Raw genomic sequence first — 19,903 nt, 5'->3', positions numbered from 1 at the left:
TTACAGAAAGAGTTGAACACTGTGGTGACAACATGGAACACCCACTGGATCCAGCCAGGTGGAAATGGTTGTGACTTGTATCATGGAAAACCTTTCCTCATGTATCATGCACCAGAACTCTAGCAGGCACAGGACTACCTCCACCCACTGGACCATGACAGACTGGGCATCATCCTGCAACAAAACGTTTGCCATTGAAAAACTGATATCATCTGTGATCCAGATCTTCATGAGCTCTGCATTTTAGTGATGGAGGAGCATAATCTTTAGGCTGGCCACAATGCTGTCCAAGCTACCAGACTTTACAGACAGCCGAGGCCTGTTTCATGAGTTTGTTTTTTAAAATAATTCTCTTGAATCACAATTCAAAAGCAATGTCTGATTTTCGTTGGTTAATTTTCAGTGAGTTTTTATTTATTATCACTTTTGTCAGATTCAAGTTATTTCTGTGACCATTGTAGGTTTTTCTTTCATTAACAGAGGGGTACCAACAGTTTTGTCCATATATATATATATATATATATATATATATAGTTCCGTTATTTTCTAAAATATATCTCTTATAGATTTATTTGTGCACCACTTTGGCAATACTAACATATTTTTAATGCCAATAGTTGCATATTAAATTGAACCGTAATCGAATATGGGTTTATTTAAATAAGCACATAAAACGCACAATGAAACGTGGGTAGTTGATTTTTATATTTAATTTACTTTATTAATAGAACATTGTTGTTTTCAGTGTTGCTGAGCCTGAAAAATTGTATGAGTTACAGAAATATTTAAGATTTCATGAACAGTAATACGACAAATACGATCCTCTGCTGACCCCTTCCGATTTTTTTCGTCCACTGCACCCCCTCCAAACTGAAGCAAAGTGGTATCGCCCATTCATGAATTCAACATGGACGCTTTGCTGCAGTAAAACCACTGTTGAGAAATGTTGAATCAAGTCCAGGGGATGTGATTCAGTCATTGATGCAGAAATATGGATAAACCAATGAGCGGAATGGAGCAAATTTGAGCTCGACGATAACTTTAAGTCACAGACTGCTCTCAGGAAAAGGTTAAACCTCAATGCTTGATGTTGTGAATATGCACCTGTCTGAACTAATGCTAAGTTTTTAACGTGAGCTCTGCGTGTTTGTTTATGTTTACGACAGAATACAGATGGACCCGGGACAAATCACCGGGGTTTACGGGGAGGTTAGCGGTCTCCCAACACCTGTTTCTGCTCATGTGAAGGAGGAGCAGGTCTCAGACGTCCGGACCTTCACTGTGGACGTGGGTGAGTCTCTCTCTCTCTCTCTCCCCCCTCTCTCTCCTACTCACGCAGCCTTTATACAGAAATGAGATTACTGCCTGAAAATGAACGGAAACTAATGGCTGTTTGAGTGGCTGTAGAAAATGTCCACATTAAAATGTGAAATTCTGGCATGATTCAGAAAAAGACCAACAGCCAATCAAAACACTTAACAAAACATGTAAACAAGAATAAGACCTTTAAACTCAGAGATTTGTATTTTGGATGGCACAAGCTCATTCTGTGCAGACTTGGCTCGGCTGACAGCTGGACAAGTGCCAGGTCACTCCTTGAGCACTGCTATGGTTCCCTTGAGCAAGGCACCAAAATCACAACTAACTGGACTTCCCCCACAACCCCTATTCAATAGCCTGTTCAGCAGCTGATGGAGATTTTCAGCAATTCCAGGGCAGGTTTACAGCATTTTAGTTTGATTTCTTGTTAGTGATGGGAAATGCAGCTCTTTTTAGTGATCCAGACCATTTGGCTTGACTCAGCAAAAAGAGGCGGCTCTTTTGGCTCCTAAACGTATCTTCATTCAGGAATCAGTTTGGCTTTATTTGACCTGCCAATTTAAGTATTGTTGTAACACAGGGTTCATATTTGGGCAGATGTTTTACTCCAACTATGTTCAGTTTTTAAAATTGATGAAAATCTAAAATTATTTTACAAAATCTACTATCTCCCCAAAACACCTTGTAGGTCAGATGACATCACTGGCTGGGATACATGACACACCTGACATTAAACATTAATGTAACACCAAAAGTCTTTACTGCATGGTGTATCTATAGTAGAGGATAAAACACCATCCCTACGGATAAATCAAATAACACACACAGTTTAAATAAAAATAATATTAATAGCTATAAGAACCTAAAAAAGAACCTGCTCTTTGAACTGGCTTGTTCATGAATGACCCATCACTATTTCTTGTAAAGATTACCACGGGAATACAGAGAAGAGACACAGATTTAAGCTACATGTCAACCTATCAGCTCCTCTCTCTGTCATACTGTTTCACACACCCAGGCATGGCTGCTCCTCCTGCTCTCTCTCCTCCGGTTGTTTAAACAGACAGCAGGTTAGACACACGTGAACGCACATGCAGGTGAACACACACACACACCGGGTGCTGTGTGAACACTAATCAGTTATGATAGCTTTTCTCACATAAAAACAAGAGAAATGACATAATGAAACTGTCTTATTTAAAACTGTTTGAGTCCTCCTCTTTATTCTCGAGTTTCAGGAAAAAAAAGGCCAAAAAAATGGATTTTTCCTCTCAGGAATGAAGACACTGTGTTCCAAATTAATATGCAAATAGGACTCCAAGACATTTGATTTTTAGTTCTTGAATTAACGTTTTCAATTTTGCTGCTTTTCCTGTCAGTCCTATCACTGACATCAATCTCAGACAGGTTTGGTCATTAATTTGCCAGGTGAGCCTGATTAAAGGGAAACTATTAAGGCAGTTGTTCCAGATTATTAAGCAAACCACAGGTTTGATGCAATGTAGGGGAAAAGAAAGATCTTCCTACAGATGAAAATTGTGAAATAGTGCAGTATCTTGTGAAAGGTATGACAACACAGATATTTCAGGAAAAATGAAGAGAGATCATCATATTGTGAAAAGATTTGTGAGTGATTCAGAGCACAGTTGGGTTTTTCACATATAGGCATATTAAAGAAAGTTTCTGTAAGGTGAATTCATCGTATGAAGAGAGCAGCTGTGAAAAATCCACTGATGAGAAGCAAACTGGTATTTGAAACTGTTGGTGCCTCTGGAGCCCAAGAACCTCTGGATGCAGGACCCTCCAGAGGCTTGCTGATGTGCTTAAATCTGTATTTCATCCACCCTTAACCAATGCCAACAACGAGAAATGATTGCAATGGGCTCAGGAATATATGAAGACTAATTGTCAGACAGTTTCATTCACTGATGAATGCTGTGCTACACTGGATGTTCCAGATAGATGGAGTTTTGGATGGTGGGTGGAAGGCCACCATGTCCCAACAAAGCTGCAACATCATCAAGGAGAGAGTGGAGTGATTTTTTGGGCTGGAATAATAGGAAGTGAGTTGGTAGGTCCCTAGAAGGTGCCTGAGGGTCCCCTCCATGGAGGCCAGCATCTTGGATTTTTGCATTTTGCTCATTTGGTAACACTGAAGAAATCGAATAACAGATAGACATTTTTAATTACTTCCACTGGTTGCCACAGTTTCCACCAGAGAAATTAGCAATGATTCTCAGTTTTACACACTGTACCTTTAAGGTGCCTGAAGGTGTCAAAATGACCTTCAGCAAAATATATGGAGTTATTAACTGCACATTGGCAGCCAAGGTATAAAAAGAAGAACTGGGACTTCCAGATTATTATCATTCTCATGCAAGATGACTTGATCCACAGCAGCAAGCCTTTGTTGTCCATGATAACAGCAACACTGTTTGTAATACTAGCATTAGTAAAAGTGGCAATTAAAAGAACAATGTATTAAAATGTATACAAGTAATTATAGCCATTCAAGTTGAGCAGTTCTTGAAATTACATCCCCTAAAATATCAGAATACCCCCTGGTGGGCTGGCAATGTTTTTTTTAAAACTGTTTAGTTATTTAGAAAATGACTATTTTTAAGTATACCACATATTGTACATCACCAGAAAGCTCTGATTCTCAGGATTCTGGCCATGCTAACCATTCAAGGAAAAACCACCACAGCAGCCAGAATTAATGTATTTGTTAGGCTACAAACATACAATGTTAAAAGCAAAACAGCTCACCACTAGATGCTTATTTTACACACCTACAGGTACAAATGTTGCATAGTAAACATTTTTTTAAGATTTTTATTTTGTCTCTGCCACATAAAGACCAAATCTGATATCATAGAAGGCCAAGAATTAATATAAACCACCCTTTGGTGATGTCTACAACCCCCAGAATGTGTTTAGGTTTCGTGACAGGCTACTGTCAAAGGCTGGTCAGAGATCTTGTCTTAAAGGGTTTAGAAAGATTTAGAGACTACCCATCTGTTTGTTTGGGATAGTACCAGTCTACCTCACTGTTGTTTATTGTACAGCTGATTGGATTAGGTGTTGGGGTGAGGACACTTCCCACCTGTGAGACATGCTTTTGCGTATTCAGCCAAAACAGAAGTTTAAGAGGTCTTGGCATTACAAAATGAACTCCAAACATTGCTGCATTCATCTTAAAGTAACAGAAATTGATAAAAAGTCTCCCTGTTTCTACACCCAGAGTGGAGCCAGAACGATCTGGTCCGAGGCTCCAGGTTTTGCTACTCACAGACGTGGACTCTGATCATAGACCACAACAACCACAAGAGCATCCGGACTGTCCTAACACCTGGATCATGTGTTCCTATTTCTGGAGAGTTAGTATACACACCTACACTTACACATCCACGCATACAACCCATGATACTATGAAAGGCTGGCGTGCTCCTTACATGATTTTTGTACAGCTGATTCTGTGAATTACCCTGAAATTCTAAAATTCTCAGGAACAATATGATAATCTTTGTTGTCTCCCTGATTTAGCTTGTCTTGTTCTTTATAAATTTTAGACAGTTGTGAATCATATATGGACAAGGCTGTCACAGAGCCTTATATAAGATAAAGTTTGTCTACACTTACTGGAAAAGACTGATACCTTTAAACATGCTTTCTCTCTGATGGCCAACAGAGGGCGACTAAAATAATGCAAAAAAAATTCAGATTATATGGAAGTCTTTCAGACACTATATTCATAGTTGTGTCATTAGATGACTGACTAAAATGTATCCTAGTAATTTGGAGTTAAAGGGCCTGAACTTCACCTCTTCATGAAGTGATTAAAGGAGTAACTTTTATGTGGGTGCAGATGAAGGTGCACTGAACTCTTAAACTGATCGGCTTTAACTACAGGATGCAGTGAAAGTTTGCTTTTCAGTCACATGATAAGTTTCTAAAGCTAAAACACTCACAGTGATCTAATGTGAGCTTTGATTTCTCTGTAGGTTACTGAGTGGACACTCACCCATCCAAGGCCTGCGGGCCGTTGTCAGGGAAACAGCTGGCCACCAGCTCCTTGAGGTGAGAAACACAGACTGCAATATCTAATATTTTCCCCTGTAATATTGGTGTTTGAGCATTTTGACAGATGGTTTGAGTTTCTGGTTGTTTTTGTGTAGATATGGGACCAACATGGCCTGAGGAAATGTCTCAATCTGACTGCTCTCAACAAACATGGCAGAGTGTACGATGATGGTGGGACATTTTTACTTTGGGGGGGCATGCAGAAAAAATACATGCTTATATTGTTGCACATTCACAATAACCTGTTGTGTTTGTGTTTATAGCTCACTTTGGCTGTTTGTCGTGGTCAGAATGTGAGGATAAACTGCTGTATGTCGCTGAGAAGAGCAAGACCACATCAGAAATACAGGTATAACTCACACTGACACATCACTCCTGATGGGAATGATGTTTAAGTGGAGCTACATGTAGCCTAACAAATGATTAAGTATAATAAACATCAGTTATTATCTGATCATTAACATCAAAGTATAATGTAGTAACTTTCTTCTGCTTCATGTCTTACAGGACAGGAATGTGTACTGGGAAGACTGGGGGGAGGCTCTGACCAATAAAAGCAGTCCTGTGATCTGTGTGGTGAATCTGCAGAGCGGCTCAGTCAGCGTGCTGCAGGGCGTCCCACAAGAAGTCTGTCCTGGACAGGTGAGAGAGAAGCACTTTAAGCTACTTTATTTGACAGGGATTTTTTTTAGAGGAGGGCTAAGTAGTAGAATTGTCTTAATACTAAAGGTGGACTGATTATAGCTGGTGGCTGATATCAGTGCAGATGCTTTTTTATTTCTCTCTTGTGTAACACTCCCATAATGCCGACATTTTCTCTCATTTCTAAAACAAGAAAACAGATTAGAGTTTGTCCAACAGGTCACATCTTCTGGCCAAACTTTTTTCTCTGAACATGCAGTTAGGTGTGCTAAATGAAAACAAATAGATACAACACAACAGATAAACATCTGCTACTGACATCTGTTCATGCCACATTATTTTAAGGAAGGAGCCGATTTTGACGAATACTGATTTTAACCCAGTGCATCTGTGCATCCCTACTTAATACCAGACATTTTTACTTCAATATGATACCTGTAAATATCAAACAATATCAACAACATGTTCCAGAACAGGGCAACAAAAATAAAAGTCCTAGGCACACAGTATTGGATGATTTCAGGATCATAGCACAAATTGAGTTTATTACCTAGTACATTTATGTATACAAGCAATGTGTCTGTGTTTCTAGGGAAAAACACTTTCTAAATTGGGCAGTTTTTATGAACCAGGTTGTTTCTATGTGTTTCTGCAGTTTATATAGTGTCACTACTTCTCTTTCTGTAATTGAGAAACATCATATTTGCCAACCTGAGAATCTGAATGAGTCACTGCTGCTCTTTATCTGTCTCTTGCAGAAAAATTGTGTTTTTTTTTACACTTGTGTACTTTTCAGTAATTTCAATCATTTAAAGAATAGAATTTAATGGAGATGTTTTTTTAACACAACTGGTGCTGGAAGGCAATAAAGTATTAACATTATAAGCCATTATAGGTAGTGCTTTACATTACCACTTATTATTAACAGTATTTACATGTGGCTTTGGATGATAAGGAAATCTTCTCTCTATTTTTTGCATATTTTAGGGTGTATTGACTAATGAGTACAAAAGTTTTTGAATTGCTTTTAAGATCGCTTCTTCCAGCAACAGTTTTATAGGCTGTCATGTCTTTAAAGTAGTCCATATTCTGACCCAAGATGTCTACTTTAAGTACCCCTGAAAGGCTCAGATTGCTTTCCTGTGACTTCTAACATTTTAGAAAGGATCCATACAGAAATGAACATTCAAAGAGTAAGATGCTTTTTTATTTAAGCTGGAAACAGACAAACCCATGTGGCACCTCTGACAATTACAAAGAATGCTGGCATTGCTTTGAAACTGTTCAATAGGTAATACCTCTTTGTACTGGCATATGTTTACAAATAATGTTTTGGATAAACTTACCATCTTAACACCAGAGTTGCACTAACCTTAACAAACTAAACTAATGACAGCTGTTGACCAGCAACTAAATGATGCCCCTTGACCCTATATACACCTGAAATCTTAAAATAAAAAGACACAGAACTGAGGTCAGGTTTAAGAATACAGAAATTCCTGTTTTTTGGTTTAAAAGCCAGAGATGATTGATACAATAGGAAATTATAAGTTCTTGCTTTTGTCCATACATGTTTTATTGCTTTTCTTTGTGTTCTGGTATGTTGACAAAAAAGGCTCTGTGGGCTCCAGGCGGTCAGTCTGTGATTTTTGTTGGCTGGTACCACAAACCTTTCAGACTTGGACTGAAATTCTGCTCCAACCGCAAGTAAGATGGATAATGCTTTGTTTTCTGCCTCATCACAAGTCAGCAAGAAAAACAGCAGATACATCAACAAAAACTATAGCACGCAGAGTACATTTACAAACAAGGAGACTAGTCAAACTCTGATTTATTTGCATCAGGGCCTTAAACTGTGTCTAATTTTGTGCCTCTTTCTCTTAATATCGTGTTTCAGGTCAGCGTTATTCAAGCTCGACCTGGATGGAAACTGCGGTGAATAGTTTTTCTTTGTTAGTTTGTTAATGAATCAAACCAAGACACTCTGGGCTCTGGTCATGTGATCCTTGTTTTTTTTTTTGTCCTTCATTTTTACCAGAGTGTCTGTCAGGGGATGACCTGTCAGTGTCCTGCCCCAGGCTGAGTCCTGATGGGTCCACACTGATCTTCTTGCAGGGTCGGGTGTTCGGCCCTCACAACCAGTGCCTCAGTCTGCAGCAGGTGTGTACTGCTTTGTTGTTATTGTGGTTTTTCACTCATGTGTCTGTGCTTCTCTGAGCAACAAATGAACAGGCTGAGGCTCTCTCAGCCTTTTAGCTTTCATAAAGCAGGTATTAGAACGTGTCTATTTGGTGCTGTTTTATTCAGATGGCAATCATTTTAATGCATTTTTTTTTCATTGAAAAAATGAAACTGACATTTTTTATTTTTACCTGAACTGGCATACTTACTTTTTAATTTATACACTTAATTTTTTTAACCTAATAAACATTTACTTTTTAGTAAATCTTATGTTTTGATCTATGTTGTATTTGAGCATGTTCATAACATGTTTTAGATATAAGGGTAGGTTGAATATTGCAAAAGCAGGAGTTAATGCCTGAAAACAAGACAAAGGCAATTCTGTGAAAAAAAAGAGAGATATTAAATGGGAAAGACTACAGCCTAATGTGTTTTGTATCTTAATGTAATTTTTGCATTATGATAGTGCTCTATTTTTAACTTGTAGAGCACTTTGAAATTTCCTATGTATTAATGAAGCTTAATAAATAAACATGTTGCCTTAACTCCAGCTAACAATGACCTTTCTGTTTAACCTCCACAGTTGGACTTAAAGAGTGGGAAAGCCTCCACACTATTGGATATTGTCAACAGACCACAGCCTGGTAGGTCTACTAGCAACAGCAAAGCTTACGGGGCAAATGTAGGCAAAACAGTATCATGAGAATTTGGCTGTTCATTGTCTCATGATGCTGTAGAATTACAACTTTGGTGACTCTGACATTTTTCTCACTGTCATCAGTTTAAAGTTCCAATTTGCTTGATTGATTGGCTTATAATGAAGTAAAAAGTCAGGCATCTGAAAAGGAGAACTTTTATAAACATTACTCAGTATATGTGGTGTGTCCCCCCCCATTTATCATAAAAGAAATATACACATTGTCTTGCATAAGTATTAAAATCATTCTGAAGTGTGACTGATCTGAAAACAATTATTATAAAATAAATAAAGTAAGTGGGAAAAAAGAAAATGCAGTCCAAATAATAAAACATCCTTTGTGCATACAAATGAACCTGATATTTAGTACTTTCAAAAGGCTAAAAGAATAACTCTTTTACCAATTCCTAGTTTTATCCTTTTTTAAAAGACCTAATTATCATCTCTCTTAAGCTGCTATTATCTTGTTTGAAGTTATAAATGCCCGGTTTTTGTACTAAATGACTGTTAGGGTAAGATATGGTAAAAAGTTGCTCCTCTCCATGCGTTTGTGTTCCAGGTGAGTTTGCAGGTGTGTATGAAGCTCTTCCCTCCTGCTGCTGGTCTGCAGACAGTCAGAGAGTGGTGTTCAGCAGTGCCTGCAGAAACTGGAAGGTAAACAACCACAGGAAAGACAATAGCTTGGCATAAATATTCACCATACTGGAGCCATTCTCTGGAATCTTTACAAAAGCAGAAATGTAAAAACCACAGATTGTGTCAATCAGTGAGCCTAAGAGGGCCTGCCAGGTGGATTTCATGAAAGTCTGGATAGATAGTCGTTTATTGTCATTGCGTTGCATTGTAAAAACACAACGTAATTATGTTTGGCAGTCTCCTCTGTAGCATCAAACACAGTCGTCCAAGCGGTGGTTACATATCCGCAGCCTCACGTTATTCATCCTGCTGGCGAGGGAGCGGGCACCTGGGAGAAAGATATTCAGTACAAAAGTTTGTGTGGGGCTGCTCTTAGCCTAGCCTGCAGCCCAGCTTGTTTGCCCCGCTTCTGCCCTCTCGCACAACGCTGTCTCTGTCTCCTGTCCACCCGGCTGAAGGTGTCGTGCTGCTTGGCATCCTCCTCCTTTCAGTCTCTCCTGTTCTCTGGATAATCTCTGTCGGTAAAGATGTAAACTCTGTGGGCACACTGTCAGTTCATCAGTGATGGAGTGCCGGGCCACTGCGTTCCTACGCGCCGCCCCATGCTACCTCAGTAGGTAGCATTCAGTAGTGTCCTGTTGATCAGGCAGTCTTCTGTGGCAGTTACTGGCAGTTAGTCAGGAGTTGTAGTTGAGACTCAGGTCTTCTTTTTCACCTTTTTTGGGTTTTTCTTGATGGAAATTTCCCATTCTTTCTCTCAGAGGTGTCCTGTACCATCCATCTTCTTTGTTTTCATAGGTTTCAAAATATTTTGTCAACTTAATTATGAAAAAACACTACAGGACCAAGATATAACTCAAGAGTGCATCTTTCTTGCTGCCAACTGCTCTAACCAAGCAAACTGTCTAACCAGCTCGCTTCATTTTCAGGATAAAGTCAGTCATTGTGATTAACACTGACTTTACAGTTGTGTTCAAATAATTAGTGGACCAACACCAGCAGATGCCAGGGCAGCCCAAATCATCACTGACTGTGGAAACTTCACACTTGACTTCAAGCAACATGGGTTCTGTGCCTCTCCACTCTTCCCCCAGACTCTGGGACCTTGATTTCCAAATGACATGCAAAATTTTAAAAAGAGGACTTTGGACCACTGAGCAACTGTCCAGTTCTTTTTCTCCACAGCCCACACTTGTCTCTGGTTCAGGAGTGGCTTGACACGAGGAATGCCACATTTATAGCCCATGTCTAGGATTCATCCGTGCGTAGTGGCTCTTGATGAGCTGACTCCAGCCTCAGTCCACTCCTTGTGAAGCTCCCCCAAATTCTTGAAAGGATTTTGCTTGACAATCCTCCCAAGGCTGCGGTTATCCCTTATGCTGGTGCACCTTTTCCTGCCACACTTTTTCCTTCCACTCAACTTTCTATGAATATGCTTGGATACAGCACTCTGTGAACAACCAGCTTCTTTAGCAATGACCTTTTGTGGCTTACCCTCCATGTCGAGGGTGTCAGTGATTGTCTTCTGGACATTGGTCAAGTCTGCAGTCTTTCCCATGAAGACTTTGAGAGACCATTTAAAGGCAACCTTTGCAGGTGTTTTGAGTTAATTAGCTGATTAGGGTGTGACATCATGACTTTCCTATATTGAACTTTTCAGAATATTCTAATTTTCTGCAACATTGAATTGACACTGAATATTTTGGGAGTTTGTATGAATGAATCTACTCTTGGTAAACAAAATCACTGCTTTTTCCCTCTCTGTTTTTCTCAGGATCTCTATATGGTCGACAGAAGCACAAGCAAAGTTTTCTCCCTCTCTGATAGTAAGAGTCCATCCTCTCCTCCTCCTCCTCCACCTCCTCCTCCTGTTTCTCTTCTGGTCTCATCTCCATCCTTACCTTTCCCTCCTCCCCCTTCACCCTCTTCTGTTTCTTTATCATCTCTACTTCTTCCTACTCCAAGCTCCCCTCTCCCTCCTCCTCCCCCTCCTTCCTTTTCTACGCTACTAGCTCCTCCCCCTTCCGGTGACTCTCACCTTTCTCCTTCTCCCATCTCCCCTAGTCTTCCACCCCCACCGTCTCCTCTCCCAGCAGTTTTAGTCCCTGTTCCTGAATCTCTCCCTCATCTTCCACCTCCACCCCCTCCCTCTCCTTCAGCTCACCTTCCTCATTCAGATCCTCCTTTCCTTCCTCCTCCTCCACCTCCACATCTTCATCATCAAGACCACCAGAGAGAGCAGGAAGGTATGACAAGACCAACAGATTCAGTATTTCTGAAAAAAAAAAAACTTATAAAATACCTTTAAAATAAAAGTGAAAAGTTGCAGAGAGCCAGAGGTTGCTTTAAAGTAATGCAATAGGACTGAAGCTATCTGACGGGATTAAATCTTGAACAAAAAAAGGATTACAGGTAGGTTATTGGATAAAATCTGTTAATCCAATCTGGGCTTTAATCTGGATAAAACCTACACTTTATGTTCAAAACTTTCTAGTAGGATTTGGATTACTCTGACAGGAAAAATCAGGATCTTTCTGATCACAGTAAAGCTCTGGGTTTAGACAGGATTACAGAGAGAAAATGTAAGAAATTATTTAATTATTGAATCAAAAAATATTTTGCAGGGTATTTGATACTTAAGACATTTTAAGTATATGTTGAACAGGGATGCTGTATTGCTTTTGTAAAAAGGTAGATAAGGTGCATGTAGAGTATGAAGCCTATGTCCTTAATAAAATATTAATCAAAAAGCTTCAGTTTCATAATCTTAAAAAGCTGATCGATTGGTCCGTGTTTTCAGGCAGATCCTTTTGCAAAGCTTCAAGCTGAAATATTCGCTTCTGGTCAGAAAATGAGAGGACCAGTCATTTCAGTAGAAAGAGGCGGTAATTACAGTCATGGTTTAGTTGAATTACAAACCTCTAAACAAGGCAACCAGGAAAGAGATTAGCATGGATGTAACTATACCGACAGTTTTTTCAGAGTTGACAAATTTCTTCCTCAAGAGAACAAAGAACTGCACTGAAATTAATATTTTTTTTTCTTGAGAGTGAGAGTTTAATTTACCAGCTGGTTTAACTGATAGTGAACAACAATAACGGTTGGCTGCCAAGTTTGTATTTTGTAGTTTATTTCCAGATGTGGAGCACACCTACTATGTTGTATGTTTTCTTTGTCTGACTGTCCCATAAAAAATGTGACGGGCATAAATTCCGTCCAGTCACCCTCGAAGTTAAGGTTATGTCCTAGCATAGAGGGGGTGGCTTCGCCATGCCAGAGCTCACTGTCTTGCCCTCCTGAGGTGTCGTGGTGCTAACTGACGGAGTGTAATTATTTTCAAATTACTGTAACTGAGGGCGCACTCACACAAGGCATCTGTACTCATGCTGTGCTGAAGCCATCATTTTTCTCTAGAATAAAGATCTAGAACATAGAACAAACATACAACAAAAGTATCTTACTTTTCATATTTTTGTAAATATTTTTCTTATTTGAAATGAGAATGAGATAAAATGATCATTTCCTTCAATACAACAATTCAAATCACACTTTAGCTAGATTTTACTTTAGCAGAACTAAAATCACTAGGTTGTAAATCTACTTTAGTAAAAGTAAAAAGTATTTCATTTAAAGCTTAATCAGACTACTGATTACCAAGTAGCTACCCTTTGATACCAGAGGGGATTTTCAGTATAATAAAATCTGCAATACCAACAGAATATGAATCCCCAGCTAGCTGTTTTGGTAATGGCATACCTTTATAAAAAGGTGAAATGTCGCAGCTGTTTTTGGATGTAATGTGAAACCATTTTCCTGTTATGTGGCACTTACTGTCATTTGTAATCCAAGCCAAACAGCTGGCCAGTTTAATGTCACTGACAGAAAGCTTGGGTGCCCTCTTTTTGATTTTGATTTTATTTTTTACTTAGTAATCAATGCTTTTTAAAATGTAGTAAAATTCAACACTTATCTCTGGATACAGGGGTTCCCAAACTTTTCAACCCCAAAAATAACAGCATCAGAGTTCAGGGACCCCCACCTTCCCTTGAGGGGCATAAAGCGCATGATGTTGCTCAAAGCATCACATACAAAATTTGCATTTTAGGTAGTTTTTATAACTTTTACTTACACTTAAGCACAAATATCACTTTATAACTACATTTTTATTTTAAATTGGACTCATTTTAACAATATCTTTTGCAATAATATATAAAATTTATGATTTTAAATCATACTAAATTTCTCTGAAAGTATCCCGCGACCCTCCTGCGTGTCCTGACCCCCCACTTTGGATACCACTGCCTGAATATACTTAAGTAAAAATTAATTACTAGTTTTAAAAAGTACTTGGATTAGTACAAGTACACGAAAAGTTACTTGATTACAGTAATGTTAGTAAATGTGATTTATTTTCCACCCCTGAAAATAGGAAAGTGTTATCCACATCTGTGCTGTTTTTTTGCACAAAGCTTGGCAGTGTATTGTCAACAGCCGGTTAGTTTAATAACGAAATGTAAAATTTCTCCTTAGGGCTCACTGAATCTTCAAGTCCACATTTGTTTCCACTTTATCATCTGTCTCATCTTCCATCTTTCTTCCTACTCTACTTTCTATGTCTTTATTCTTGTCTTTGTTGTGTCTCTGGTTGCCTCATGTCCTCTGCAGATCTCTCTGATGTCTCCAAAGTTTATGGCAGCTGGAAGCTGCTGACAGTCCAGAAGGACCTGATGGTCGTCCTCTGCTCCAGCCCTAACACTCCTCCTACTCTGGTCAGACAATGCACACAGATATCCTGCAAACTGCTTTTATTGAAAGGATTTTTTGGTTGCTTCTTTATAAAGGACAACATGTGTTTGTGTGTTTTCAGAGGGTGGGTTTCCTCCCCTCAGTAGGTGATGCTGTGACCTGGCACACACTGCAGAAGCCGATAAAGACCTTTGACTTCCACTGGAGAGTTCTAGATGTTACACCTCCACCAGAGGAAGAAAACACACAGTATAGTGAGCATTACAAACACACATATGCTCACACAATGAAAAAAATAAACATTAGTTTGTAGGTATAAATTGCGATAGTTGGTAGCTATTGTCACATACACTCCTCCATTCCTTACAGCAGGGTGTTTCCCTTATCTGCTGGCAGAGTGTGTCACTGGCAGCACCTGCAGAAATTGTAGATTACAGCCCCGAAACTAAAGTGCATAGTTTGGCAGTATAATGACTGCCAAAGAGTAATTTGAAATATTCACAGCACTGATATTCTAGTGGTGAGGATCATTCTGGTGAGCAAAATGGTGTAAAACAATTTCATTATATGCACAAAGATCACATGAGTCATGCATCAGTCATATTATGTGACTGCCATCATCACTAGCTGCATTAACACATCAGTTTAACTTGATTTTTTATGCAGAAATTGTACTAGCAGGCTAGCGTTAAGGTTTAGGTGAAAGTTAATCTTTTTGCAAACACCCTGAAAATTTCCAGTGTGCAATCCATGTTTAAAATACCAAATGGTTCCTTCAAAATACAATTTTTGGTATCATCTTGATTTGCTGTCTTGCCCTATCTTTCTTCTGGCTTACTGTCTTTCTTTCTCTTTAGCTGGTTTAGACTTCAGTTCTGTCCTCGTTAAACCATCTCATCCTCTCCATGAGGCCAAGACACCTCTGATTGTCTTCATCCATGGTACGAGTCTGCACTTCTCTTACCTAATGGTTTCCGTATAGAATCAAATCATATTAAAATAAATCCTTAAGTGTTATACTATGGATTTCTTTTCATGTTTGCCTCTCCAGGTGGCCCACACTCCCAGTTTCCTGCAGAGTGGAACTGCACAACAGCTGGACTGACTAAACTTGGCTTTGCTGTGCTCATGGGTGAGAAACATGTAATCCTCTCAAACACACGTTAGATTTATGAAACAATGGAAACACTCTTACCAGTGTTACGTCAGAAACACTAAGGCCCTGTCCACATGGAGGCTGTAAATACTACTTTTTGAAACTGGGTCTCAGAGTGAACAAATCTGTAAACACTTACCGTTTCTTCTCCGTGTGGACAGCCAACCGCGCCTTTCTTGAAATGATTATGTCATACACAGTATAGCCCACTTAAGCTGCATTAGCATGTCAAACCAAAAACAACTATGGCGGATTACAGGGCTGTGTTTGTGCTGCAGAAGCTACTGAGCTTATTATGGCTTTCACAGCAAAATCTGATACTCCTTTACCACCAGCGAGAACAGCATACACCAGATGTTCTTAAATCCACTGCAGAAAACAACCAGAAGGGCAACCAAGAGAAAGTTTGGAGCAGTTTTCTGTGATCTTCTTCTCTCTTTTGGTGCATTTCCGTAGCAGCATTACAGTGCCACTTACAGGCTTGGCATATATACGGAGCATTTTCAGTGGTTTTCAGTGGTCCATGCTTACGTGGACATTTCCTGAAACAATCCTGTCTGCAGAAATTTTTTTCAAAACAAAATGGAAATATTTCGTTTTATATGTGGACAGGGCCTAAATGTGGAACTGACAGCAGCTGACTGTTTGCTTTGGCTTATCAGATTGTTTAAGCTTAAAGGGAAGGTTTTTCTCAGCACTGCTAGAGCTGTGCTCCTGGTAATTAGCACAGTTAAATTTGTTCAAAAGCAATTTATTCATATTAGCATGAATCTGAATATGAGGGTGAAGCTTTATGTGATAAAGGAGGAGGCTGGGGTGGAGGAGATGGAGATTAATACTAGCAGAGATTAGTGAAAAGTACATCCTATTTAAATACACCTCTTGAGAGAAAGAACTGTGATTGGCTGTGGGAGCTAGGAGGCGATAATTAGGATCAGCTGGCTGTCAGCTGACTACTGTGTCCTGCATGAACTAATGTTAGGCTTCATTTTCAAAAACCCTTATATTACTTTTGAGCTAAATTCAGTGTAGAGGCAAAAAGGAAAACAGGAGCTTGTTTACAGACAGGCATGCATGATTAGATCACTGCTCAAAGTGTTAACACCATACCATGATATTGCTCTTTTCTTAACTTATTGAGACTGTTACATACTGGGCCAGATTTCTTTAATAAACACACACTGCTGTATGTCATATGGTTTTAATTTTGATCTTCAGTGAATGTGAAAGCCAAATTGTGTCATCCCTTTCTATTAGTAGAAGCATAGTAAACTATTTTTTTCTTTGTCACTGATCTAGTTTTAAAAAGATATTTTGTGTGCACCCTTTTCTCTCCCCTGGTATAAGCTGTCTTCCTTCCTCCTCCTAGTGAACTACAGAGGATCCAAAGGGTTCGGTCAGGACAGCATTTTGTCCCTCATTGGTCGGATTGGAAGCCAGGATGTTAAAGATGTGCAGGTAATACCCCATAGAGTCCTTGATAGAAAGTAGGTGGTTTCAAAACTGATAAGAAATACAGTTGTTGCATCCAGGTAGAAGACTGACACTACGGTATTTTAATCAGCTCACCTTAAAAATGTCTCGACATTTTTTTATGTACCCAGACAGCTGTCTTAACTGCACTACAGTCCGATATAACGCTCGATCCCAAACGCTTGGCTGTGATTGGTGGTTCTCATGGAGGTTTCCTGGCTTGTCATCTGGTTGGTCAGTACCCAGACTTCTACAGAGCATGTGCAGCCAGGAACCCTGTCATTAACGCTGCTACCTTACTGGGCACCAGTGACATCGTGGACTGGTAAGACATTAGCACTGATAGTCAGCTTGTCCATCCTCTGCAGTACATCCTGACCACTGTAAAGTTTGAATCTTTCCTTTGTGTCTGCAGGCGTTACAGCAGTGTGGGCTTTCAGTATTCCTATGATCAGATACCCACCCCTGAAGCTCTGACTGCCATGCTAGAGAAGTCTCCAATCACACATGCTGCTCAGGTCAGACACACATTTATGCCAATTACTGTCTTCATTGATAATGAACAAATGATCAACATTAGCATATAGAATATAGAATACAGTCAGCAACAATCATTGTACATAAGAGCTCAAAACTAAAATAATTAAATGGGAATTTAGAAAAGGTTTGTTGTGTCATTTAGTATCAGTGGATATCTGAGCTGAATAGTAATGCAAAAAGACAGGATTTAGAAATATTACATTGAATTTACACAGAAATCCATCACTGGTCAAGCTGTAATTACAGGTTTTTTGTGTTTTGGTTGCATTTGAGCAAAGGTCAAGAGTCTGTTTCATAGAGTTTGGTGGTAAAGATTTGCAAAGGTCAGGAGTCTGTTTCATAGAGTTTGGGGGTAAAGATTTGTATTTGATTTAAGAAACTGACAAGAAACCTTGTAGTGTAAATGTTTGTGCTCTCTTTTATAGATCAAAGCTCCAGTGCTGCTGATGCTGGGAGCCAGAGACAGGAGAGTGTCTCCTCATCAGGGTCTGGAGCTTTATAAAGCACTGAAAAGCAGAGAGTCACCTGTCAGGTACAGTCAACATCTAACACAACCAAAACACAAGCATCAACCAAACTCAACCAAGGCTAAGGATGCTGGTTATTAAGACTAACTTTGTCTTATTTTTTGTTTGTGGAGGTTGTTATGGTTTCCGGAAGATGGACATTCGCTGTCTAGGGTGGACACGCAGGCCGACTGCTTTCTTAACACAGTGTTGTGGCTTCACCAGCATTTCTGAGTTCAAGTAAATACTCATACATAAACAGATACACATCAACCGTTCTGCCGATTTGTTGAAGGACTTACAGAGCTGCCGACATCATAAATAAAGAAGATCTTTAATGAACGTTAACCTATCACTGCCTTTTTACGTACAAAAACATACTCTGTATGCAATTTTGTAAAATATTTACAATTAAAAGCACATAATAAAGTGAATTTTTTAATCCTGTATATATTCTAGATCATAATTTTAGCATCACTTTCAATGTTACTTTCAAAATTTCCTGCAAATTATTTAGGATCTTCATCCATGCAACATCCATTACTCTTTTTGCATCTTAGTTTTCAGTACAATAAGTCTCAATTTTTGTTTTTTTTTCTAACTCTAATAGCAACTATTTTTACCTTTTTCAACACAAGCAGCATGTTGTGCACAGTTTTTATCATACACAGCATTTTAAATATAATTTTCAGCTCTGTGTTCATCGTTTTCATCACTATTTCCATTTTTAGTTTTCCGAGTCATCATTTTTCATCATTTGTGGCACAATCCACATCATTTTTTGCAACTTCTTTTTACATGTTTAGCACAATTTCATCATTTTCAGCATGATCATCATTTTACTCACCATTTCTTGCTCTTTTATCATCCTTATAATTCTTGCCATATCTTCAGCTTTTTAATGTCATCTTCATAACATTTTACATTTTGTCTATTTAGTCCCTGTAGTCATTATTTTTGATGATAAAGCTTTATAGGTTTTATAACTGCAAATATTTGTCAGGGCAGCCAATTGTTTTCTGTGGCCGTGATTAGTTTTTGTAGTATTTCTACTACAAAGTCTTGATTTATTCCCGAACAACTACACTATATGGATAAAAGTGTTAGGGCACACCTGTTATTATTAAATTCAGGGGTTTCAATCAGACTTGTTGCCACAGGTGAATAAAATCAAGCACCTAGCCATGCAGTCTCCATTTGCAAATATCTGTGATACAAAATGTGTCATTCTGAAGAGCTCAGTGACTTCAAGCTTGGTACTGTGATTGATGCCACCTTTGCAACAAGAAAGTCTGTGTAATTTAATCTCTGCTGGGTATTCCACAATCAGCTGTAAGTGATATTATTAGAGAGTGTGGTCTGATGTGAAAAAGTTGCCAATGCCCCAATAGTTCAATAGCTGAAGAGTTCTGCTGTGGAGAACCTCAAATGGCATTAATGTGAGTATAAAACTGTGCAGTGGGAGCTTTGTAGAGTTGGTTTCTATGGCTGAGCAGCTGCAAGCAAGCCTCACATCACCAAGTCTAATTCCACATCTGGGTTTGGGGGATGTCGGGAGAGTGTTACCTTCCTGGCTGCCGGTAACATTCTGCAGGTGTGCCAACTGTGAGTTTAGTGGAGGAGAGATAATGTATGTGGCTTTTTTTCAGGGTTTGGGCTAGGACCCTCATCTCCAGTGATGACCAAGCTTAATGCTTCAGCATACCAAGGGAATTTTGAAAGGTCCTTTTCTGTTCCAACAAAAATGTGCCCAAATGCATAGAGCAAGCACTATAAAATCAGGATCTGATGAATTTGTTGTGGAAGAACTTGACTGGCCTGCACAGAGCCCTGACCTCAACTCATTGAACACCTATGGGATGAACTGGAGAGCCAGGCCTTCTCATCCAAAATCAGTGCCTAATTTCATACATGCTCTACAGA

At 39.1% G+C, this 19,903-nt stretch overlaps 1 protein-coding gene across 3 annotated transcripts; it reads left to right on the top strand.

Annotated features, from left to right (window-relative positions):
- Window positions 1-904: 904 nt before the first annotated feature.
- On the top strand, window positions 905-18,414 carry zgc:136971 (S9 family peptidase). 3 transcript variants are annotated; one of them, XM_041800156.1, is made up of 23 exons: window positions 905-1,069; window positions 1,167-1,291; window positions 4,565-4,700; window positions 5,325-5,400; window positions 5,499-5,574; window positions 5,667-5,752; window positions 5,911-6,045; window positions 7,661-7,752; window positions 7,943-7,980; window positions 8,084-8,205; window positions 8,810-8,870; window positions 9,483-9,577; window positions 11,334-11,385; window positions 11,719-11,805; window positions 14,225-14,328; window positions 14,427-14,559; window positions 15,163-15,246; window positions 15,357-15,437; window positions 16,831-16,919; window positions 17,066-17,259; window positions 17,350-17,452; window positions 17,900-18,006; window positions 18,115-18,414. In XM_041800156.1, exons 2-23 carry the CDS (start codon window positions 1,174-1,176, stop codon window positions 18,212-18,214), a joined length of 2,169 nt encoding a protein of 722 aa, XP_041656090.1. In that variant the 5' UTR covers window positions 905-1,069; window positions 1,167-1,173; the 3' UTR covers window positions 18,215-18,414. The 3 variants fall into 3 exon arrangements, with proteins under 3 accessions (XP_041656090.1, XP_041656092.1, XP_041656091.1); XM_041800158.1 differs by lacking the exon at window positions 11,719-11,805; XM_041800157.1 differs by lacking the exon at window positions 11,719-11,805 and having other exon boundaries at window positions 14,204-14,328.
- Window positions 18,415-19,903: the final 1,489 nt, after the last annotated feature.

This window comes from Cheilinus undulatus, linkage group 11 (assembly GCF_018320785.1).
Source record: "Cheilinus undulatus linkage group 11, ASM1832078v1, whole genome shotgun sequence".
Taxonomy (NCBI): Eukaryota; Metazoa; Chordata; class Actinopteri; order Labriformes; family Labridae; genus Cheilinus; species Cheilinus undulatus.
This window is presented reverse-complemented; position numbering and strand designations above follow the sequence as displayed.

Excerpts from the sequence above, each read along its gene's own strand:
- zgc:136971 (XM_041800156.1), top strand. The coding sequence starts at position 1,174 with ATGGACCCGGGACAAATCACCGGGGTTTACGGGGAGGTTAGCGGTCTC. Across the intron at positions 6,046-7,660 it reads AAGAAGTCTGTCCTGGACAG|GCTCTGTGGGCTCCAGGCGG; the intron begins GTGAGAGAGAAG and ends TTGACAAAAAAG. Across the intron at positions 7,981-8,083 it reads CGACCTGGATGGAAACTGCG|AGTGTCTGTCAGGGGATGAC; the intron begins GTGAATAGTTTT and ends CATTTTTACCAG.